This window comes from Peromyscus leucopus, chromosome 13 (genome assembly GCF_004664715.2).
Source record: "Peromyscus leucopus breed LL Stock chromosome 13, UCI_PerLeu_2.1, whole genome shotgun sequence".
NCBI classification, from domain to species: domain Eukaryota; kingdom Metazoa; phylum Chordata; class Mammalia; order Rodentia; family Cricetidae; genus Peromyscus; species Peromyscus leucopus.
In genome coordinates, this window is record NC_051074.1 from 62720109 (window position 1) to 62745015 (window position 24907).

The 24907-nt window shown below is 44.1% G+C and overlaps 1 protein-coding gene across 2 annotated transcripts in view; it reads left to right on the top strand.

Moving 5' to 3' along the window:
- The window catches only part of Stat4 (signal transducer and activator of transcription 4), a 92668-nt gene extending 70516 nt beyond the window's left edge, over positions 1-22152 (top strand). Inside the window, exons 15-24 of one of the 2 annotated variants that reach the window (XM_028887336.2) lie at positions 9290-9373; positions 10716-10814; positions 13546-13681; positions 15140-15189; positions 15419-15513; positions 15807-15943; positions 16162-16353; positions 18430-18496; positions 18886-18994; positions 20204-22152. In XM_028887336.2, coding sequence (XP_028743169.1) covers positions 9290-9373; positions 10716-10814; positions 13546-13681; positions 15140-15189; positions 15419-15513; positions 15807-15943; positions 16162-16353; positions 18430-18496; positions 18886-18994; positions 20204-20227 — 993 coding nt within the window. In that variant the 3' untranslated portion in view covers positions 20228-22152. The remainder of the gene's footprint in view (positions 1-9289; positions 9374-10715; positions 10815-13545; positions 13682-15139; positions 15190-15418; positions 15514-15806; positions 15944-16161; positions 16354-18429; positions 18497-18885; positions 18995-20203) is intronic. The other variant, XM_037210428.1, reaches the window with a different exon arrangement.
- The last annotated feature ends 2755 nt before the right edge of the window (positions 22153-24907 follow it).

Below are 24907 nucleotides of genomic sequence, written 5' to 3' on the forward strand. Positions count from 1 at the left end.
TGCAGTACATTGTCATCTTTATCAACGTAAAATCAAAATCTGTCCTGGGATTCCCTTAGAGACAGAACTCTAAGCAAATCATCTTCCTCTATAGAAAATCCAAGCACTGTCTTATTAGTAATGTCTACTTATATTGCTTTGAATTTATGTCCTCTTATTTTCCAGTTGATAACAAAACCATACAGCCATACAATGACTTTGCTTCTTTTTTATTTTTTCAAGTTTGCTAAAGGAGGGCCATTGTTTAAGATATTCCTTGAGCTCCCCCTATTGATAGACAGGTAGTATGGTGCCAAGGCACATCTAGAACAAGCCAGAGGCTCCAGTGCTGTTTTGTGTGCTCAAGAAAACAGTTGACTGGTAGGAAACATGTGAAGAAAGATGATCCAGCCCTCGGAGGTTTTGTCAATCAGTAGAAATGACCAAAGGAACATGAGGGAAAGTAGGCCAGTAGGCATGAGGTGGGGTTCATAAAGCCACAGGGCCATCGAACGTCATGACACATTTTGGGAAGGCAGGAAGCAAGGGTACCATGACCTTATTTTCAAGCTTCAAAGGTTGCTATTGCTTAGCTAGGAGCACCAGCGGCCAGTGTACATACCCTGCTGAGAATTCATTCGGCGGTTCCTCCTGGTGTGTACTATGAACTGGGTACCGGGGCTAACACTGTTGAGTAGGTAGCATCCGCATTCCAGTTAGGGGAGCTGAGCTCTGCTGGAGTTTGTGCAGGTAGTTTAATGACAAGGATCAATATTAAACCCAGGCAGTCTGTATTGCTGATCCTTCTCACACTCTCTGGGAGGGTGGAGCGCCTCCTGCTTCTACCCCACTTCATACATAGCCTGCTAGGTCAGAAATGGGGGCTATTTCAGCATAGACTCTCTGCCAAGTCTAGAAGGAAATTAGCATAACACTTCCTTAGGGAATGTTAATGCCTTTTATCTGCTGGGCCCCCCTTTGCATCCCTGCTATACCTCTGGGGAATGTGAAAACAGCACTTGATTTGGGCTCTGCTTCTCACGGGAAAGCTAACTTGGGCAAGCCACTTTTCTCCTCTCAATTTCCTTATCTACAGAACATGGGTGATGTTGCCCTACACGTCTCAGGGTTTTTGACAGGACCAAGTAAGGATGATGTGTGAGTTAGCTATGGGTGGTATATGGGCCAAGGTCGGCCATGGCTCTTACCGATCAGGACTCCATGCTGCCTGCTCTGTGAAGGGCAGGTATTACATTGATGGGAAACTCACATTCAATGACTTGAAACAACTGTGGATCCTTGTCCTACTCTGCCCATGTGCCACATACTTAGCTGGAGACATGGCCTCTTTCATGGGACGCAGGACACATCTCCTATCTGTCTCCAAGTCTGCAAGACCTCCTCAGACTACAGTTTAAGTATGCCTCCTTTTGGAGACTTCTTGTCTTGAGTTTCCTGAAACCACCCTAAGGCCTCCTACGCCGACCCTACTATTCACACACACACACACACACACACACACACACACACACACACACCATACCATACCACAACAACCAAACACAAGCACACACACAACTTTGGGTTCTTAAGTTGTGCTCTTGTGATTGTGAGACTCATATTGGGTGGCCGTTAAGTGACAATGGAGACACGTTCCTTAATGTCGTCATTCTCCCTTGGGTTTAAAGAACCCTCTCACTGCAGGCTTCGGCAAAGGAAGTGGTCTGAGACTCATTGGGTTCTCAAAGATCCAGGGGACCCAACAGGGGCTTCCAGCCTCCCCACCATGGACTGCGGATTGGGAATCAGTGTGAACCTAGGTTTTTGTCCTTGCTTATACCGGGACAGCTTTACCTATTCTTGTTTATAGATAGGAGCATGGATGGGGAAATTTAAAAATGTGTTTTGAAGTTTAAGAAAAAGGAAGCTCAGGTCAGTGAAAGACGGCTCAGTGAGCAAAAAAGCGTGTCACCAAGCATGCTGACCCATGTCCAGAAGAGAAACAGCCCCCACAAGCTGTCCCTGACCCCCCTACGTGAGTCGTGGCTTGCCCCCCCAGCCCCCCCACTGTTTTTCTTTTTTAAACTCATTAGAATAGATAGTCTCTTAACAAGTTTCTTTGACTAAAATCTTACAGTCCTCAGAAGTACAGCGTAGGGTAGGAGCTTCAGATGTTTTAAATGGGTTTTAAAACCTTGTTTTGGAATATCTCAGCATTCCTTGAGTCTAGCCGTCACTGCCTGCCTCCCCCACCTTTGACCCTTCCCAGGGAGAGTCACAATAACACTAAGCAAATAAATAAAATGATCCTGTCATCTCTCAAGTGACCAGACTTGGAAGCTACCACTCTAACCTGTAAAAATAAGCATTCCCTGGAAATGACCTTTCTCCTGGGTCCTTACCCAATAGAGAGCTGGCGAGAGAGAGAGAGAGAGAGAGAGAGAGAGAGAGAGAGAGAGAGAGAGAGAGAGAGAGAGAGAGAGAGAGGAGAGAGAAGTACCGAAATATGGAAGCTGTCTGCAGAAGGGTGCTGGGATTTCATTCTCTCAGCTCACTCTTTGTCTTAGGCTGAACTGATAAGCGAGTTTTAGCCACAGACTGAGGTGCTGTGGTTCTAGGTGGTGGAAAGTAACGAAGATCAAGGAAGCTGTTAGTGAAGCCTGCTGCGTGACGAGTTTCACCTCTCAAAACAGCCAAACAGCTGTTCTTTCACGGCTCGGTGTTCTCGGACACAGACGCACTCCTCACGACCGACCGGGCCCTGGCGTTTCACAGCAAGTGTTTTTCTTTGAACTGAAGGGAGGAGTTGTAACCCTTTCTTTAGGAGGGACAGCGACAGCAGCATCTTCCCGTAAACCCGGCCCTTTCTGAGTGTAGCCTCCACTCAGGATCCTCATTGTCCATGCTGTCCATACTTGTCGTTTCATGGGAGTCTGTGCCTCAGGGCTCTCCTGGGACGGTACCATTAACTCTCTCTCCTCATGGCTTGCCAGCATCCGAGCCAGTTCTTGGTTTTGTTTTTGTTTTTAAGGGGCTGCATAAATATTTGCTGAGAGGACTGTTCCCTAAGTACTGCCGCTTTGCCTGTGCTGTTACGTGGCTTACCGCTTGTTAGGCAAAGGGCTGGAACGGTGGTGCATGCCTGTAATCTCAGTACTCAGAAGCAGGGAGTGGGGAAGGCAGAGGTGTCCGGCAGCTCACAGCAAGTCCGAAGCCAGCCGAGGGTGCAGGGCACCCACCTCAAGCAATCGGACGAGCAAACACAGAGGAACGAACAGGAATTTCTTCTTCCTGGAGGATTTCAGTGTTTGTTCATATCGCCTAGGTTTCTAGGGTGTGCTACCACAGAGTTAGCAGAAAAAAAATAATAGGGACAGGCTGAGGGAAAGACTCCGGGACTATGACACTGAGTCGTGTCTGGCTTGGGCCGCACTGACAGAATAATGAAGACTGTGATTGATGGCCATGGAAGTGTTGGAAATTAATGATGCATCTCTCTGCCAGACTTCTTTTATCCAGCCTCATTGCTGTATTTGGTTGTAAATGTGCATCCTAATGGATCAGGGGGTTTCAGGTAAACAACATAATTGGTTAGAGTCACCAAGAAGACTTCTTACCATCCAAATTAAAACAAAAAACCCTAAAGCATGAAATTTTCCTCAAAGTTAAAGGCGTGTGCCACCACACCCGGCCTGACTCTTTTTAAATTAAAATACAATAACTCCATTTCTCCCCTCCCTCTTACCCCTCCATGTCAAATGTCTAACCCTCCCTCCCAAATGTGTGTGTGTGTGTGTGTGTGTGTGTGTGTTCCAAGACCCCACATTTGGATGTCAAACGCATGTGTAATAACTTTAAAAAGACAGATGAAAATATCCACAATGAACTATTCCACGCGTACTTACTCATAGGAATTAAGCTACAGACTAGAGGCAGGGAGAGGGGGAGGCGGGGCTTTTCTACTCCCCCAAGTATATACAACCATGAGGTGCTGAGCTGGTCGCTCAAGTTAGGTGAAGGCTGTATGTCAAGGCAAGAGGCTAGACCATATCATAAGAGTTTGTTAACCTGGTTTATGGTTACTTATGGTCTGTGCTCCTGACCAACAAGTAACAAGTCGGTGTTCCTACAGCCCCCTTCTTGGGCTCAGTTATTTTACTGCAGAGGCCCCCAGAACTCACGGAAATACGCATTTCTATTTCCCACTGTATCATAGAGGCTATTACAAAGGAATATATATATATATGGAGAGAGAGAGGAGAGAGAGAGAGAGAGAGAGAGAGAGAGAGAGAGAGAGAAGAGGAGAGGAGAGGACATGGGAAGGGCTGTGGCATGCCACCTTCCAGGAACCTCCATATCATTCAGATAGAACCTTCTCCAATTTGTCCTTTGGAGTTTTTCACAGAAGGATTAAGTAGGCATGGTTGATTACGTCATTGCCATTGGGGATAATACAGCCTTCAGCTCCTCTTCAGAGTTTGGGGCTGGTCTTTCCAACTTCTTTCTTTCTTTCTTTCTTTCTTTCTTTCTTTCTTTCTTTCTTTCTTTCTTTCTTTCTTTCTTTCCTTCTTTCTTTCTTTCTTTCTTTCTTTCTTTCTTTCTTCCTTCCTTCCTTCCTTCCTTCCTTCCTTCCTTCCTTCCTTTCTTTCTTTCTTTTTTTTTCGAGACAGGGTTTCTCTGTGTAGTTTTGGTGCCTGTCCTGGATTTCGCTCTGTAGACCAGGCTAGCCTCGAACTCACAGGGATCTGCCTGGCTCTGCCTCCCGAGTGCTGGGATTAAAGGCATGCACCACCACCACCCGGCTGAAACTTCCACTTCTAATCATATGGTCAGTGACCCTAGCATCCAGTCCCCGTCCTGGAAGTGTGACTAGAAGCCACCAAAGTTGCTTCATCAGAATAAAAGATACTCTTGTCATCCAAAAAATCACAAAGGATTTAAGAGTTCTGAGTCAGAACTTCTGATCACTCAAGACATTGCACAGTGTGTGTCAGGAAACAAAGTCAAAGACCAAATATTAGAACAAAGGAACCTTGAGGCTCATGTGGGGGTGCACAACTTTAACCCCAGTACTTGGGAAACAAAGCATGTAGATCTCTGTGAGTTAGAAGCCAACTGGGTCTACATAGAGAGTTCTAGATCAGCCTGGGCTATCTAGTGATGAAACCCTGTCTCAAAACCAAACCAAACAACAACAGAGGGCTCTTCAGGCACCTACCTATAAAAGCCTTAGAAATTGCAAGAACTGGAGACAGAGACCACTGTGGTGATACTGTGTTCCTTAAAATATTGTGCACCCTAATAAACTTATCTGGAATCAGAGAACAGAACAGCCACTAGATACAGAAGCCAGAAAATGGTGGCACACACACCTTTAATCCTAGCATTCCAGAGGCAGAGATCTATCTGGATCTCTGTGAGTTCAAGGCCACACTGGAAACAGCTAGGCATGGTAACAAGACCCTTTCATCCCAGGAAGTGATGGCAGAAAGCAGAAAGGTATATAAGGAGTGAGGACCAGGAACTAGAGCTGGTTAAGCTTTTAGGCGTTTGAGAAACAGCTCAGCTGAGATCTATTTGGATGAGGACACAGAGGCTTCCAGTCTGAGGAAACAGGATCCAGCTGAGAAACTGGCAAAGTGAGGTAGTTGTGGCTTGTTCTGCTTCTCTGATCTTCCAGCATTGACCCCAGTACCTTGCTTCAGGTTTGATTTTATTAATAAGAACCTTTTAAGATTCATGCTACAGACCACATGTGTATTTATTATGTCACAGTATTGTAGGACTTCCAACTCAGGAAGGCCTCTTCCAACTAGAGCCTCTCAACCTGTAGAGCCAAGGTCCTTTCTAGGTGCAAAGAAAGCCCTGGGAACCATGATCGTCATTTGAGGCCCTTCACAGACATGGAAGAGAAACCATGGACCAGAAGGGCCTTGCCTTAGCCATGCCACCATGTTCTTGAGTGGAACTCTGGGTTGTCAAACTGGCCAGTTAAGTTAGGTGAAGGCTGAATGTCATAGCAGGAGACTAGACCATATAGTAACAGTTTGTTAACTTGATTTATGGTTATTAAATATTTAAACATATTAATATTGTGTTTTCATGTGCATGCTTGCTGGAGACTTCTCAAATAATTTGCACATTCCTATCTACTATTGAAATGGATAAAAAAAATGAAACCACCCCTTTGTGAGCATAAAGTGACAATTTAGGTTCCCCAGTCATCTTGGCGACGTGCTTGTGCAGTATAAGCACCTGTCTTCACAGCTAGTGAGGTTTTCTCTTCTGTAAAAGTAGTTTGATGCAGTTGGGGCCCCATTAGAAGCCAGCTACTTGGTCTTAGGCTCAACCAAAAGGACAACGATAGACTTCAGTGCTGTGTGGAGAAGGGAAATTGGCTAGTTGGTGTGTTCATGTACTAGGAATACTTTCAGTGGTTGTCTAAGGAATTTGCAAGCAGCATTTATTACACATACTTTTACACATTACCCATAACCTAGTGCAAAGGGACTAAGTCCACCAATTTCACTGTATCCGGGCAATCAAGCATAGAACAACCTTGTAGCCCTGGAAAGAGGAGACTTTTTCACCCTGTGCTTTCTTCTGAATAACACATCCTAAGTTTAACATGATCAGCATTACTAAAGTTCTCTCATGCAATTCTTATTCATATCATAGGTGGCTAATTTTTAATATTTTAAAATTAATACAATGGATCCAGAATTGTTATTGATACTCAGTGTTATTCCTCCACTTCTCCCAGGGTGACCCTTTCCTCTGAGAACTCACCTGACTTTTAGATTTAGACAAGTCCATTTCTGCCCACTTGTTCCTAGGCTTGCTTTATGAATGGTTTAAGCTTTCTATCACAAAACTTCCCACATCCCTTTGAGACTAAATCAAATGTTAATGAACCACATCAAGAATAATTGCTTCCAAAATTCTGCCTGTAGTTCTTGTTAAAATGCAAAATCTGCTTCTGTAAGCCTGGGCTAGACACCCCATTTTTCTAGTAAGCTTCTGGATGATGACGGGTCTGCTGGTTGTAGGCATAGCGAAGTACTGCAGGGTGTCATCAGAGAGAAACGACCATTTCTCTCCCAGTCATTCCCACCTGAACTCCTCTCTTTGAATTCATTTTTTGAGCTCTAATATAATACTGGTATTTCTTGAGTTTTTAAATTTTTCGTATTAAATTCCTAAATTCTTTCCTGAATACAGGACTAATTTATGACCTTTTTCTGGGAAGTATTGGTACATACGGGTTCCCTCTACTTTCATAATATTACACAAAGTAATTACAGTGATGTAAAACTTAACGTCTAAGTCAAGCTGCACGCTATGATTACGTTCCCGTTCTCACATTGCTTTTAGTTTTCTCTTGATATAGGAGTTCCTTGAGTTTTTGCTTGATTAAGAACCTGTCACTCATGTAGCCCCAAACTTTCCATCACAATGAGAAGCTCCCTCATTTGCGGTCAAGCATGTCAATCTGAGTGTTTCTCTTCTCCTTTTCTTCCATGGTTATATCCCCCGTACTCATGGCTAGCGAAGTTTTCTGTTATTTAAAAATACAGTTTTGACCCAATTTGGGCTGTAATTTCTCCCTCCAGTCCTGCCTGTTCGCTGTCCAATTCTGTTTACAATTGTTACTTGGCTTGCTCTTGCTTGGAGGTTTGGTTTTCTTTTCTGTGTTAAAGTTCTTTCCATCTCTCTGCTAGGGATCTCCTCCCCATTCTTCTGGCTAGGTCTATGTCCTCCTCTTTCTTAGCTGACTCTTTCTTTTGATTTTATTAGAGGAATTCTTGCAATAGCTTTCAGAGAGAAGGTTGTGGCAGCCAGCTTCCTGAGGCTTTGCATATCTAGAACACTTTCTGTGGGCACTCTGGACTGGTAGTTTGGGCAGGTACAGAATACTGAGCTGGAAATAATTTTCTTCAGAATTTAAAAAAAAAAAAAAAAACCTGCCTTCTAGTTACTTTATGTTCTGAGTCTCAATCACTTGCAAATGGTACTTCATTTCTGTACTCCTGAAACCTTAGACTTCCCATTCAATCTCTGGTTTTCTGAAAATGTACAGTGATGGGGATGGGGATGGCTTTTCATTATCCATTATGACTGGCATCTTTGGATTCTTTACATGGTTGCTTGGCACAGAGAAGTAGCAATATCCACTCACTACAATGGGGTCATTTGTCATTTATTTGTTGAACAAACTGAGCCTGGTGTACATTTTTTACTTTTTAAAAAATTGTTTGTTTTTTGTATTTTCTTCAGAAGGTTTTTGTTTGTTTGGTTTTGGTTTTGGTTTTTTGTTTGTTTGTTTTGCGTCTGTATTTCAGATGTGAGAGACTGTCTCAAATATCTAACAGTCATTAGCTTGCTGTTTCACAGTTAAGGCCATAGGACTCATTTAGAAGTCCCCTGTGCATGGTGAGTCTGCAGAATCAGGATGGATTATTAGAGCTGACTGTCTTGGGGAGCAGCTCCCTAAAAGTAGTATTTGTGAGTTTGCCTTTGGTCTGGTCCACATCCAAGGTATATTTCCTGATGTCAAATGCAGACGGGGACTGGACTTCCCCACAGACTCTCACAGAATCTTCCTCCCTTCAGCTCGACACAGCACCCCTGCCCACAAGTTGTCCTCTACCCAGAATGCAAAGTTTTCCTAATTCCACTGACTCCTCTGCTCTGAGAGAAAACCTCTCATCACTTGACCAGGTCAAGGAGTGGTGTAGAAGTCTCTGCGTGGCCAGGACTCTAAGCTGGCCTGTTGGGCTCTTTTCCAGCCTCAGAGCAGTTAAGAGCTTTGAACCTCTTCCAGCTTCTCCACGCTTCCCTGCCTGTCTCTGGGAATCTAGATGACAATTTTGTTTTACTGGAATCTTATTAAAGTTTCTGGAGCAAACAGAGGAAAATGTATGTATCTCATATGCCATCTTTAGCCAGAGGGGCCTTGATTTCTCTTTCCAATCAATTCATTAAGAGATTATAAGTTCTTTCTATAGGCTCATTAATACATGGCTTTTTTTAATTAGGTTTTTTTTGCAAATCCAAAGGACTAATTTTCAAGAATTAGAATAAAAAATGACTTTGCATTTCAACTACTGAAAATATACCAGAGTTTTAAAAGCAAGAACTCATGTTTTGGAAGCTGAAAATCATTGTTTGTGGGAAAGCAGATTTCTCTAACTTTACCTTATTTTAAAACAATAATATAGAATTTTTGAGGACACTCACTTTGTGAATTGCCAGATCTCTAATAGAAAAGCTGCATTTGTAAGAAAATAATTCCTGTGTCTCCCCGTAGGGCTGCCACATGGTGACGGAGGAGCTGCACTCCATAGCCTTTGAGACCCAGATCTGCCTCTATGGCCTCACCATCGACTTGGAGGTAAGGGTTGCAGGAAACATCTACTCACTCGTAACAATCACAGCAGCAAGTCAGCATTTACAACGTAAGCCCAGTCATTCCAGGCTTTGTCTATTCTTCACATATTATTTAGAAAAACAGTGCAGCAAATGTCCACTAAGTAGTTAAGATGCCATTCTGGCATCATTAAATAAAAATGATTTTAAAAAAAAGTTCATGACCATCATGAATTCAATAGATGTTGAATAATTTGTTATACACATTTTTATTATTTTCTGAATCACAAATACTTAATAGAAAGCATAAAGAGAAATAACTATCCTAGAGCTGTATCATAGAGTATTATATTTTCAAAAATTTAAGTTACATACTAAAATCTCTTGGCAAGTTTCTCTGCTGTGACGAACAGAGGAAAGTAGTAGGAATGTTGGCGGTATGTTGTTTTATGATCATCTAACAGTCACCATTGAACTCTAAGAATAAAGAAACCTTGGGGGTGTTTCACTGAACACGTTAATTATGAGTTCCTTAAAGTCGGCACCACGCTTTGCTTCTACGCCGTTGTCTATACACAATTCCTAGCACACGCTAAAGGCCCCATATATATAAATAAACAAATCAGTGTACCCACTAACGTGCTCCATTTCAGGTATCTTGAGAGTGATTCTACTTCACTGCGTTGTTTTAGATTCTGCCTTTTCCTTTTTGTCTGAGCATTCAAGTGTGTGTAAAATCCTCCACATCTTCCCCCTAAGCCACCACTTCCATAAGCTGCTTGGCTCCTCAGTTTCTGGGTATTTATGAGCCACAGGAACTTTGTGTCTATTAGGAAGAGACTAGTGTACAATGATTAGCCTCCCAGGCTAGTCTGTGAACGCCTGTTTACTTTGTAGGAGAGAAAACTGCATCAGCGATGGTATGAACTGTTCTGCAGAAGCAGATGGGCAGCTCCAACTCCCATAGGGCAACTCTCCAGTATGGACTTCAATTAGGCCCTGGGTCATAATTTGATTATGGTGGTTCAATTACCAAAGTAAATTTCAGATCAAATTTTTTAGTACATCTTAAAATCATCACTAAAGCCACTTTGGTTGTATTTGGGACATTGTGTGACGTAAGGAAGTATAGTCATTTCTCAATGTCCAGGAAGATACTGAGGAAACTGCCTGATTGCTAGCTTCAGGGGCCCCAAAAGGGTTCCTGTACTCCAGCTTGTATGTGCTCAAAAGTTATTCACATGGCACCTGGGTGCCAGGATTGGAAGAAGGGGGTTAATTTGAAATGGCCTTCTAGAAGAGAAGGTCAAGAGTAGTATTAATGCAAGTTTGGACTACCTGTAAACTTCTTCTTTTTTTTTAACTAGACAAGCTCATTACCTGTGGTGATGATTTCTAATGTCAGCCAACTGCCTAATGCTTGGGCATCCATCATTTGGTACAATGTGTCAACCAACGATTGCCAGGTAAAGTTCCTATTCCTGTCTCTCTATTTCTCATCCTACGTAACTTTTTCTTTCAACAATGTGCATGTGGTGGTGGTGAGGGTTTTTCTAGATGTATGAGTCCTGTTAGGTCATGTTTAAGGGGTTCTGCTGGAGCTGATGTGAGGTCATGTTTAAGGGTTTCCCCTGGAGCTGATGTGAGGTCATGTTTAAGGTGTTCTCCTGGAGCTGATGTGAGGTCATGTTTAAGGTGTTCTCCTGGAGCTGATGTGAGGTCACGTTTAAGGGGTTCTGCTGGAGCTGATGTGAGGTCACGTTTAAGGGTTTCCCCTGGAGCTGATGTGAGGTCACATTTAAGGGGTTCTGCTGGAATTGATGTGAGGTCACGTTTAAGGGGTTCTGCTGGAGCTGATGTGAGGTCATGTTTAAGGTGTTTTGCTCAAGCCGAACACGATGGTAATTGATATTTAGAATTCAAGCACTTGGAAGTCTAAGGTGGGGAGATTGTGATTTGAAGCAAGTCTGAGTCAAACCTGGGCAAGATCCTGCCTCAAAATTAATTATAACAATAATGAAGAGGTTGTGTGTTCTGACAGACTTGTACTCTGAGGGTTCTGGATAGTGACTGTGGCAGGTACTGGCCATTCCTGAGTTCTGATTGGCCCCAAGACTGCATCATTATGAGTTCTAAGGCTGTCCTGTGGCTACACTAACTGGACTGCAGGGAAACACCTTGTTCCAGAATTTTCTGTCTAATTGCTGTCAGAACATGATGTCTGACTGCCTTAACTTCCCAGCACACTTTTTCTCAGTCTCTTCTAGAAAGGCACAGAATTAGTTTCCAAATAAGCAACCAGGATATCCATCAATCTTGCCTGAGTTCTGACAGCACAAATTTTGCAGTTGATTAGGTATAGATTTGAGCCTCTCTAAGTTTTAGGCTGGATGTTAGTGCCATCTGGTGGTCACTTGACCAAACTGTGCCAGTGATTATAGATGTTTTTACATTATAGATGAAAACCAGGGAAGAGAGAGAAAGAAAAAAAAAAAAAAAAAAAAAAAAAAAAACGGTTATTTCACACTCCCTCTTGCTCTGTTCTTAAGACAGAGAAAATGAAACTCCAAACTGTGTGTTGTGTTGCAGAAGAAACAGCCAAAATAAAACCATCCTTCTTTATACAAATCAGTTTCTGCCAGAAGAATTATTTCCACTGGGTGACTTTGTAAGAATTGATCACTAAATGAGTCCTCTTTCTGTGTCTTTCCCCTTTAATGGAATATTCTGAAAATGGCTCAGTCCTTTTTACCCTCATCACCAGATGCCCGGGCATCTGAGACAGATCAATAGCTCAGCCCTGTTCACCCTCATCCCCAGATGCCCAGGCATCTGAGACAGATCAATAGCTCAGCCCTGTAACACAAATCTTAGAAGGTCTTATTAATAAAAACAAAGCCAGGAGCCAGATATTGAAGTGAATGCTGGAAGATCAGAGAAGAAGAACAAGCCACAGCCACCTCACTTTGCCAGTTCCTCAGCTGATCCTGTTTCCTCAGACTGGATGCCTCTCAGCTGAACTGTGCTGCTCAAAAGCCTAAAAACTTAACCAGCTTAGTTCCTGGTTTTCATGCCTTGTATACCTTTCTGCTTTCTGCCATTACTTCCTGGGATTAAAGGTGTGAGTCATCATGCCTGGCTATTTCCACTGTGGCTTTGAACTCACAGAGATCTGGATGGATCTCTGCCTCCAGAAGGCTAGGATTAAAGGTGTGTGTGCCACCATTTTCTAGCCTCTTTGTCTATCTAGTGGCTGTTCTGTTCTCTGACCCCAGATAAATTTATTAGGGTGCACAATATTTTGGGGGAACACAATATCACCATACAGCCCTGTTCACCCTCATCCCCAGATGCCTGGGCATCTGAGACAGATCAACTGCAAAGAGAAAGCCTGCTGGGGGCTAAGATTCCTCCTGGGCTAAAGAATCTACAGGATAATTCTTTAGTCTTTAAGACCAAGAAAAGCCTTTGGCACTAAATGACACTTTACATGTCTGTTCATCTCTTCCATCCTTGGGGAATGGGAGGAAAGTGAGGTGCTTCTGTCCTCCAGCTTCAGTGCAGCACCCCACTTGGATTTCCTTAGCAACATGCTGCTAGGAAGCTGCCAAGGCCACCACACGCACCCTCCCAGAGCAACTTGGCTCCAGCATAAAGATCTGGAGACTGAGGTCACAGACCCTTCACAAAACCATACCAGGCAACTAACACTGACTTATTAACCCTCTGCTCCTTCAAACTCCAAGCTCTCATGCCTTAATTAGACTCTGCCCTCACTGGTCACTTTCCAGACATACTTCTCAAGGAGAAAACCCCGTCCCTAGACATTCTTTCACTTCCCTTCTCTTCTTCTTGTCTTGTGATCTTTGTTGGACGCCCTCTTTCTTGATGAGCCAATTAAACATGTTTAAGTTGAATAGTATTTCAGGGAAGGCTGTCTGTCCAGTTACAGTAACTACTTGTGTAAGTTGATTACTAGTTGAGTTGGCAGTCCAGAGACTGTTGGGCAATGTCAAGTGATTTTGTCAGGAAAGACGGATCCTGAGTTGTATAATATTAAGGAACAAGAGCACTGAAGAGATCGACATTCTGTATTGTTGACTTCACTTGACCCTGAATTTAAATCAGGACCGCGATGTGTTCAATGTGATGCTCCCCATGTGATTAACAGATACGATCACCGTGACTCTATTTCAGAACTTGGTTTTCTTTAATAATCCTCCGCCTGTCACTTTGAGTCAACTCCTGGAAGTGATGAGCTGGCAGTTTTCATCCTATGTTGGTCGTGGCCTTAATTCAGACCAGCTCAACATGCTGGCAGAGAAACTCACAGGTGAGAGCTGGTCGGCACGGAGGGTGTGCCTGTTTGTGGCACCTGGGTGTTTTAAAGCAGTTACGTCACTACTGCTGATAAGTTTGATGACTGTCACAGTTCACCAAATGCCTACTATGTGTTGCTGGCACAGGGCTAAGTGTTATTTTACTTTTAATTCTCACGGTGTTCCTTGGGGCCGACAGTAGTGTCTTGATTTGAGGACACTGAGGCTCAGGGGTCACAGCCTCACCACACAGCCAGGAGGCAGCAGAGCCACACTGTGAGCCAGGCCGGTGCTCCTTCCTCTCCACTCACACTATGGTTTCCAGAAGTGCTTAAACCACTTCCTCTGAACATGCTGTGAAGCTTTCAGGGTGATGTTAACCAGCTGGAACACGCTGGGTCAAGTCCAGGAACTGTAACAGAAGTTTAAACACACCAGCGATGACTTAATTCTGCACATTAAGGAAGCTTCGGTGTCTGGATTTTGCAGATGTCGTCGGCACTTCATGTACTGACGTCAGTCTAAGCTTTGCCTTAAAGATACCTGAATTTTGACCAGTGAGCGCCCTCGGCACCAGGGAGAGCTCACACTCAATGTGTGTGCATTTTGCAGCTAAACTGGTACTGAAGGCCGATCTGCTCAGAATCCGTGGCGGCAGATGGGCTCGGGTGATGCTGGCTTGCCACATGCACCTTCAGGCTCACCAGTGGGCATTCCACATGCACCTTCTGGCTCACCAGTGGGCATTCCACGGGCACCTTCTGGCTCACCAGTGGGCATTCAGATACATCTGGTCTTTTGGACAATTTAAACACTTACTGAATGTAATTTTTTTTATCCTGGATTCATAAACAGCAGCAGTAGCTATTGGTAAAGTTTTGTTAATGAGTAGCTAATGCTTTTAAATATACTAGTATGTTACTAGCAGTAGCATAGCTTAGTATGGACTGCAACTGTAATCTCAGGGTCTTTAGTAAGTTATCCACAGACATGGAGTTTCCTTAGACTTTCTATAGTAGTAATCTTTTCAGTGTTCTGGGTCAAAATAGCTGTTGCTGCTTATTACCTACATGATTTCTAGTCTACTCTTCTTATTTTAACGGGCAAGTCGCCGCCCTAGGCTGTTTCTCCTCTTCCCAGTAAGTGCCAGGCTCTTCCCACAGCTCCTCGTCCTCCATGTCCTCCATTGTTCTTCCCTGGGGTGGCTTCCGTTAGCCCTCAGCCGGCTCATCCCGCCATTCATGGAGCTTCCTAAAGCCATTGTGGGCTCCTCCCTCATAAAGCAGTTTACAGATACTGAACTTCTTAGGCACCAGGATGACACATCAGACCCTCCACAGCACTCAGACTCTGTATCTCCATTGCAAGTCCATGAGAGATGCTTAGGGGGGGGGGGGGGGGGGACGACACACGACTAAATCAAGCCCAGAATGAAAAGTCTCACTGTGGTTAATTGTTTTCTTTCATTTTAGTTCAGTCTAACTACAGCGATGGTCACCTCACCTGGGCCAAGTTCTGCAAGGTACACATGGCAGTGGGGGTGTCGTCTAGAAAGTTCTTGGTCATGATGCTGCTTTCTAAGGCTCCATGTCAGTCATTACCTATGCTTTGGAGGAGTTCCTGGATGAGGGTGACTGTAACAGAAAGTCCTATCCTGCTCACAGGGAGCATTTGTCAAAGTTAGAATGAGTTCTGTCAGGGTGCGGCTTCAGTCACTGTCCTTGTCCATGTGTGTGTCTTTCTCCTGACAGGAACACTTGCCTGGCAAACCATTTACCTTCTGGACCTGGCTTGAAGCAATATTGGACCTAATTAAAAAACACATTCTTCCCCTCTGGATTGATGGGTGAGTTTACAGGCTCTCTTGTTCATATGAATACCTTTTTCTGCTTTAATTATCTTTTTTCCGTTTTTTTTTTAAGTGTATTTAGGAGAAAAACACAATTGTAGTTCCTTCAGAGACTATTCTATAATATTATATATTCTATAATAATGTACATATATGCTATATGCACGTATTGTCCAATATATATGAATTGTGTAATGATGTGAGATCTCGGTCTATTCTTTATGAATGAAATAAATGAAGATGCAACAATAATCACATGAGACCATGTCTTGCCCATGCTTTAATTTTAGGTACATCATGGGCTTCGTGAGCAAAGAGAAGGAGAGGTTTCTGCTCAAGGATAAAATGCCCGGGACATTTTTGTTACGATTCAGTGAGAGCCATCTCGGAGGGATCACCTTCACCTGGGTGGATCACTCTGAAAACGGTATGTAGCCACACTCACTCGTTGGTGTGGGTGTGAGTTGGTCCAGTTGGCCCATGTGTAACCGGGTACCTGTGGATTCCGAAAGCCCACCTTGCCACCCTCCATCCCACATACAGCCTGCACCGGCCATACTTCACGAGCTCATGCCTTTTAGCTATGGAGAGACCGTGGGTAAGAGGAACGACCACAAAGAAACGTCCCAGTCTCTGTGTTTTCAGGAGAAGTGAGATTCCACTCGGTAGAACCCTACAACAAAGGGCGTCTGTCGGCCCTGCCATTTGCTGACATCCTGCGGGACTACAAGGTCATCATGGCTGAGAACATTCCCGAGAACCCTCTCAAGTACCTCTACCCCGACATCCCCAAAGACAAAGCCTTCGGCAAACACTACAGCTCCCAGCCTTGCGAAGGTGATGCCCTTTGTGTTTACTTTTCTCTTGAGGTTTTGGAAAATGATGTCAAATCGGAACAAAGAGAAGGAAGTTCCTCCTTTTCATTACTTTGACCTCTGTAACATCCTGGGGTCAGATGGAGGCAGAGTCTTAGGAAACGAAGTGCTGCGTCAGTGGTTAGTGAGAGTAACGTTCACAGCGGCTGCTAGACTTCACCCTGGCCACACCAGCCCTGTGTAGAGCCTGGAGTTCATCCTCCTCCAAAGAAGAGTTGCTGATCCTTGCACTTCTGTGACTCTGGGGGATGGGAGGTGGGGGATGATTGCAAAAATGCAGCAGGTCTGGAGACCTGTATTTTGTAAAGAAACTTGAGAGTTAGAAGTAAGTTTTTCGATTTACTGTGATCTGTGTGTGTGTGTGTGTGTGTGTGTGTGTGTGTGTGTGTGTGTGTGTGTAAGAGAGAGAGAGAGAGAGAGAGAGAGAGAGAATGGAACTCAGGCTTTGATGACTACTAGGCTAGTACTTAACACTGAGTCATATGCCCCATCCGGCCTTACTGTAATCTTTACTCAGTGTTTATTCTCTGCCAAAGAAGAGGCATGGGGATCTGTGCTTCATTCTCCTACTTTGGCAAACTTTTCTTCCACGTACCCTAGGTCCTAGAGGAGTAACTCTCCAAATAGGCATTCAGTAAGTAGTGAATACATAAAAGAAAATTCATAAAATTAGCTGTCTGAGGTAAGGGGGCTCACCATTCTCTCTCACGAAAGCACAGTTGGCCTCTGCTTCCACAGTTTGCACATCTTACTCAGCCAACCAAAGATCAAACATGGCTTCTAAAAATTGCAGCTGCGTTGAACGTGTGAACCTTCTCTTTTCTTTCTTCTATAAACAACATAGAATAACAACTATTAAAACAACATTTCTATTGAAGCGGTATTGTAGGTAACCAGAAGAAATGATTTAAAGCATATAGACAGGTGTGCTTAGATTCAAAACAAATGCAACACCATTGTACACAAAGGATTTGAGCATCATGGATTAAATGTCTGCAGGGGTCCTAGAGCACAGTTCCCTACAGGTGCCGAGGGATAACAGTGTGCCATCTCTAAGGCTCTTCGCTGTAGTGAATAAAGGAGAACTGTCTTGTGGAATATTCTTTAGCTATCACAGACAATGTAGCTTGTTGCCACCCAACTTCATCTGAAACAAATAAAACACAGAAGAAAACAAATACAGAGGACTGGCTTTTAGTGGCACTCTATGCCTAAGAGAACAGAATACAAATGTCGATACAACGAATTAAAACTGGAACACTGTGCTTCCACTAGATCAGCATGGTGCAGCTGGGAAGACCAAGGTTTGCCCATTACCATTCCTGTGGGACTATGGTGGTTGTCATGGTATCATGTCACTTCTAGGCAAGCTGGTGTACCTGCTTCAAAACCTCTGTGTAGTAATAAGGTTATGACTGGTATTCTAATGAAAAGAACTGTGTTCGTATATGTGTCAGTCAAAGACAAAGATTTGCTGGGCTTACAGTGTGGAAGCTTCCAGTCTATGGAGGCTGACCCCATCACCTCTAGGCCTGCAATTAGACACCGTGGTGGGAGTGTGTGACCTGGACGCAGAGAAGAAAGAGGCTGATGTCTCAATATTCCTTATAAAGCACACACCCAGTGACTGTCTTTCCTCCAGGCCCCACATTTGTCCCACAGACTGACAACCAGGACCTTTGAGAGATACTACGGCACTATAAATTTCCTAATATACAAATGAACAGGATACAACTGCCAAACTTTGATGCAACATGAAGGGCAGATGATGAAGGAGAGTCTCAATTGTCATCAGATATTTTAGAGTCATTAGTATTTGAGGTCACATCAGCCTGCTAAGAGTCTTGATGTTTAGCCTTGCATTTCATGTTCGCCTGTGTGGCTGCTTCTTCCATTCAACTAAAAGTATCTGTGAATTACGAGACAACCACATTATTTATTTTCTTCTGAGCACTGCAGATACTTTCCTAGATGTTTTATTTCCAATTTTATCAACGATGCCAACATTTCTCCCTAACACTGTGCCTTTCTTTTTCAGTTTCCAGGCCAACAGAACGGGGAGACAAAGGTTATGTTCCTTCAGTTTTCATCCCCATTTCAACAATGTGAGTAACTTTAGTCACATGTAAAATATTTATTATTGAATTGATTTTTTTTCAAAAAACTTTCCTAAAAGATTTAAGGGTAGATCAGAGTACATATAACCGAGGATAAAGCATTTTTAATGCCCAATAAAGCCTTTTATGTCTCATTTCTTTGAACACATAAAGCTAGTCTTCAGGGCACACTCTCCAGTCTGTTAGGGCTGGAATTATAAAGCCGCCTTTTTATATGCCATATATTCCGTAGCAGATTGAATGCTCTGATATCAAGTGATGAATTAGGCAGCTCAGTGTCACAGAGAGATAAAGCGCTCAGTGAGTCCCGGACACAGCAGGTGACTGTGAGCTATTATGTTATAACCCTTGTGATATTCTCCTGTTGTCTCTTTAAGCCGCAGTGACGCCATGGAGCCGCAGTCTCCTTCAGACCTTCTCCCCATGTCTCCGAGTGTATACGCTGTGCTGAGAGAAAACCTGAGCCCTACCACGATTGAAACAGCAGTACGTCCTTCCCCTTCCCATGGTCTAGGGTGTGTGCAGCGAGGCAGATGTGAATCCCAGGGTTTGCCGCACTGCCTGGGCGAGGAGAAAGCATGGTTGCTAGCCTACATTCGAGAGCCTATAACAGAAGGTGCTGTTGGTGCGGCATGCACGTTGCTAAGGATGTAGCTACCAAGAGCAAATACTGTGGCCTGAAAGAACTGCTTTGAGGTGTTTACCACAACACCAGAGGGCCAAATGTCCCCTGTACCTCTCTCTTCCTGGGGCAGCCATGGGCCATACCACCCCCCAGCACACACACACAACCAAGGTCTGCAAGTCTACTTTGGCAATTCTCTTAAGACATTCAGGCACCACAAGTTCCAACTTCTCTTGGTTGTTGCATAGCCAGTCTCTGTGGCCCTTCCATCTAGCACATGAAGAACAATAGAAGCACAAGTATTTTTTAAATAATTTATTTAACTCTGCTTTATGTGCATTGCTGTGAAGGTGTCCGATCCCTTGACACTGGAGTTACAATTGTGAGCTACCACGTGGGGCCTGGGAATTGAACCCAGGTCCTCTTGAAGAGCAGCAACCAGTGCTCTTAACTGCTGAGCCATCTCTCCAGCCCAAGCATAAGTGTTTTTTAAGAACTGTGTCATCATCTATAATGTTACTTGGGATGCATTCTATTTGTTTCCATCCCCCAATGCCGCAAAAGGGTTTAACAGCCCCAGTTTACACCAGGTGAATACATCAGGTGAACAAAACCTTGTGGGATCTGGATGCCCAGGAAACTGGTTCTTGGCTGAAAGTCAAGAGGTATTAAATTCTTCAAGACTTCCAAGGATGGAAAATCCATGGCTTACTCCAATGTTGGATGTCCTTAACTCACCAAGTTACTTATATCTGTTTGAAGTTTTGCCACATTTTGTACCCGTTTTCTTTTATATTTAGTGCGATGAGTGGGTTTTTAGTTTGGGGCAAGAGCTTTCACCCGCTCAGGAACTTTGCCTGCCCTGTGAGTGGATTTCTTAGCGCAGTTTTTCATCGACTCGAATTACACCTTTTATTTCAGGCTGATCAGCCCTAATTACTTTAATGAATTCTTAGTTAATCGGTAGAAAGATTACAGATTGTTTAGTAGACAAAAGACTGTTTACTCCCTCAAAACTGATTCATTTGCAAAACAGCTTCCTTAACCATCATCTCCGTTTTCAATCTTAGATGAAGTCTCCGTATTCTGAGTGACGGTACAAAGCGACTCTTCAAGGGAGAGAGCAGATGGAAACGGAGACTGCTCTTTGCCAAAGTCCACAATTCATTTCTTCAGCTTTGTAAATACCGGTTTCTAGAAAATGGCACAAATCCGAAGCTTTCCTCTCACTAGGTGGCATCCCCAACTGGGAGTGCTGTGACTGAAATGCTAAAAACCAAAGCTTCAGATAAACACGCAGGAAAAGACACCTATGTTCGTGACAATATAACAGAAGGCTGCTTTGCATGCATTTGTTTCTGACTTTATTTCTCGGACCTTATTTATTATTTTGGCTCTGGAAGCTATGTTAACATTTCAGGGTGGGTCGAGAATACGGTATCATGTCTGAATTACTCAAAACCACAGGAAGGTTTAGCTGGAAACCTAGATAAGAATCATCAAAGTAGATCCAAGATGGGGAAATGATGGGACACGAACAGCAGAGATTCACAGGCCCCAGGGATGAATCATGAAGCCTCCAAATTGCCAGGCCAACCTCATCACGTCTACCAGGCTGGGTCTCTCAGTAGGAAGCAGCATCCAGAGTCATCCCTGCACATAAGTGCGCTAACATTAAAAACACTTCGAGTGGACAGATGGGCAGAAGTCTCAGGAAATGCAGACTGGGATGCAGGTAGCAGCCTGGACCTGGGATTCCTGGCATCCTCTGTAGTTTGCACACATCTCTAGAACACACTGGATTGAATGGGTTCAGCCATCCCTTCTGATTCCACTCCTCTCTGGTCCTGGAACTTAACCTGAGACTACAGAGGGGGCAAGACCTTTCAGTCTCTGGTGGAGAGAAGGGAGGTGCTTGACTGAGTAGCACTGCAAGTCTATAAGCTGCAGGGGTACTTTGGGCATTATTTCAGCCTGACTGTGGTCTATGATGTTATTGCTTACTCTGCCTTCGGCCTTTCCGTGTGTATGTATTCATGTTCACACATGCACACGTGCGGGCGCACACACACACACACACACATACACACACACACACACACACACACACACACACACACACACACACACACACACTCATAACCAGTTATCCTTATCTCTGGTGCTCACTCCCATTCCCAGCTAAGCTGCTGGCTGTCTCTATGGAGCAGCCCGCCACCTGTCCCAAGCCTAGTCCTTTCCCCGTTTGCTCTTGGGTATGTGTCTTGGGTGTGTGATGAGGACGAGGCCAACTTCAGGACATTCTCAGTTCCTACTGCCTTCTGGAAATCAGCTTCTTGAAGTCGCCTGAAACTGACAGTCCAGTTGAGGGAAATACTATAAATGTGGGCAGTGCAGTAAGCTTGCAATTTCCTACCAGGAAATGCTGCATTGGACTAAGATGTCAACAGGGTTTTAGAAGCTTCTCATTCCCTGGAATTTTTGAGAAGTGCCACAAATTCATACCTACCTAGCAGACATTGTAAAAAGTTTTCAAAATAGAGCTTGGTGACAGAATGCCAAGGTTCCCTACGTAGTCACAGCCATCTCGTGCTGTTGGTGCTAGACTAGAAAGTGCATGGAAGGCGGGATTTGCTCTCTTTACTAGAAGCAGGAGTTGCCTTGTGAGTTCAATAAGTGGTTATTTTTACTTGCATCCAGAAAAATCAAAGTAAGTTCTCTTTCTAAGCTTAGTTTATATTATTTTTGACCTAGGGCAGGCATGTGCACGTAGGCGTAAGCATCCTCAGGCTCCAGGGATATTGGATCTCCCGGAAGCTGCAGTTATGGGCAGTTGTAAGCCGCCAGGTGTGGCTTCTGGGAATCTAACTTGGCTCCTTTGTGAACACAGTATACAACTAGCCCCCCAAACCAAGTTCTTGACTCCACGGTTGCAAGATACTTCCTCAAGTGAGACTTGTACTCCAGAGATCATCTTTTTGAGTGACAGGATTTGGCCAGAGGAGATTCCTGTTTAGTCTAATTTTTTTTTTTTTTTTGGTTTTTCGAGACAGGGTTTCTCTGTGTAGCTTTGCGCCTTTCCTGGAACTCACTTGGTAGCCCAGGCTGGCCTCGAACTCACAGAGATCCGCCTGCCTCTGCCTCCCGAGTGCTGGGATTAAAGGCGTGCGCCACCACCGCCCGGCCTGTTTAGTCTAATTTAAACTGGGCCATGAGCTGGAAATGCAACGGGATGGAATTTGGAGCTTTGGGGCATATTTCTACCAAACCCTACCGCCACAGGTTTTTCTGTTTAAATGTGGTTTAGTTTAGACTGCTATAAAAGTACCGTGACGGTACGGCTCCAGCAACGGGAACTTATTTCTTCTCACCGTTCCAAAAGTTGGAAGTCTAAGATCGGGTGCCAGCGGGGGCGGGTTCTCCCTCTTCCAGGCTGCAGAAAGGCAATGTTTCATCTTCTTGTGTCATCAAACAGTGGAGAGCGCCCTGGGAGCTCACGTGAGGGTGACAGTCCCATTCCTGGAAGCTCATCTTGGTGAGAGCCACAGGTTAGAGCCTCTGTGATCAAATCCCTGACAGAAGCGGGGAGGGAACGCTAGCTGGCTCTCGATGTCAGTCCATCATGGCGGGGACACATGGAGCAGCATCTCCAGAGGATGTAAGGGCAAGGCTGTTCTCAGTGTGGCAGACAGACACAAGAAAAGGCAAGCCAGAACTAAGAGCAGATTTAATCTCCAAAGCGGGTAACCTACTTCCTCGGCTAGGCCCCACCTCCTAAAAGATCCATAACCTTCAAAACAGTGCCCAGAACCAAGCATTCATCATCAAGTATAAATCAGCGGGAATGTTTCTGATTTAAACCTTGATTTTAGCACATGAACTTGGGAGACACAAACCTTCAGTCCATAACAGGCCAATGGCAAGTAAGATGCTTTTAATGAAATAAGATACAGATTTGATTTCAAAATACTTCCCTTCTCCTCTCACTGGTCCCAGACTAATCACAGATACACATTTTCCAAATTGTTTTTTAGTATCACTTCAACGAGGGAGATAATTCAGCCAGTAAACTGTTTTTCTTGCTAGCACCAGAACTGGAGTTTAAAGATGAAAATCCACATTAAACACACACACTCACATGCGCGCGCACGCGTACACACACACACACACACACTCACATGCGCGCGCACGCGTATACACACACACACACACACACACACACACACACACACACACACCCATCTGTCTGTAACCACAGAGCTAGGCAGCATCCCGGAGGCTCACTGGTCAGACAGCGTCACCCCCTAGGTTAACTCCAAGCCAGCGAGAGACCGTATCTCGAGGGAAAGGTAGGCAGCAGCTGAGGAATGACATTCAAGACTGTCCTCTGGCCCCCACATGCGTGTGCAACCAAGGGATTTTTCTTCACCTCACGTGGTTCAGGAGGCCCATGCGCTCCCTGAAGTAGAGGGGATAAAATTTTGGGTCAAGCATAGGACTTTTCTGTACCGTTGAGTAAATAATGACACAGTTCAGACTTAGCAGACCGGGTACTGTTCACACTTGCTCCAATTTCTGACAAAGGACAGATACCTTTTAAAAGTTGAACTTGAACATTTAGTGATTCAACTGATTGCATTTTTAAAATCTGGATTCTCAGTATAATTAATATACAATAAAATGAGCTCTTTATTGTGTCAGTATGAATTCTAACAAATCCATAGGGTTATGAAATAACTGTAAAGCGCAGACCATACCTATCTGGATCCTTATGAGGAGGACTCTGCAATAAAGCTACAAAATAAACCACATTGTGATAAAGCTACAAAACCCACTCACCACAGAAGCCCAACAGCCTGAGCTTGGTCCCAAGAACACACATAACAAATGTGACGCGGCAGCTTGCTTCTGTGACCTAAGCAGAGACGGAGAACTGTGTAGAAACTCAGAGGTCAGCCAGCCTGGAGTGAGCAGCCTGCCAGAAACAAGAGAACCCTCAAAAACAAGGTGGGAAGAGAAAAGTTACTCCTGCAAGTTCATCTCTGACCTCCACATGGTATCTGTGCACACATGGGACTGGACTCTCACATCCAAACATCATACAATAATAAAAATAAAAATGGAATCCTTCCACTCCTGCTTCAGATCTTTGGATGACTCGTAACCCTGCACATTTTGCTGGAGTAGAGGGATAGAATCCAGGGGCTCATGGATTTGAACAGCTCATGGATTTGAACTAATGGTTTTATTTCCACTAACTTCTACCTGAGTCGAGATGTCCATCTATTTTGAGTTAAAGGCAGCAAATCATAACCCATACCTCCTGTGTCTCATGTCACAGTCCTAGTCACCTCGGAATATTGTATATACTAAGCACAGTTTAGGAACTGCATTCCTCACACCCTCTGCTAGATCCCAGTGAAGGCCACACATGAAGAGAAGCACTTGCATTATGTCACAAAGATTATTTCAGTCTGGTTCTTGGTTCTATGCGTCACCAAGTTCACTAGACATATATTTCATTGCAACTAGTTTCCTTTTTAATCTTGGGAATTTATCTAAAGACATTATGCTTAGAGATGTTCATAGGTTCTGTCAGACTGCCAAAAAGGCCCATAACATAAAAGTATATTTAACATTAAACTTTGAATAAGGACAATGATTCTCAACAGATCTTTCCAAAGTCTGTGAGGCTCAGACTACCTCACCTCCCTCTGCTATTTTCAGTTCTCCAGTCTTGTTCTGCTGACCCTCTCCCCTGGATGGTGTTTACA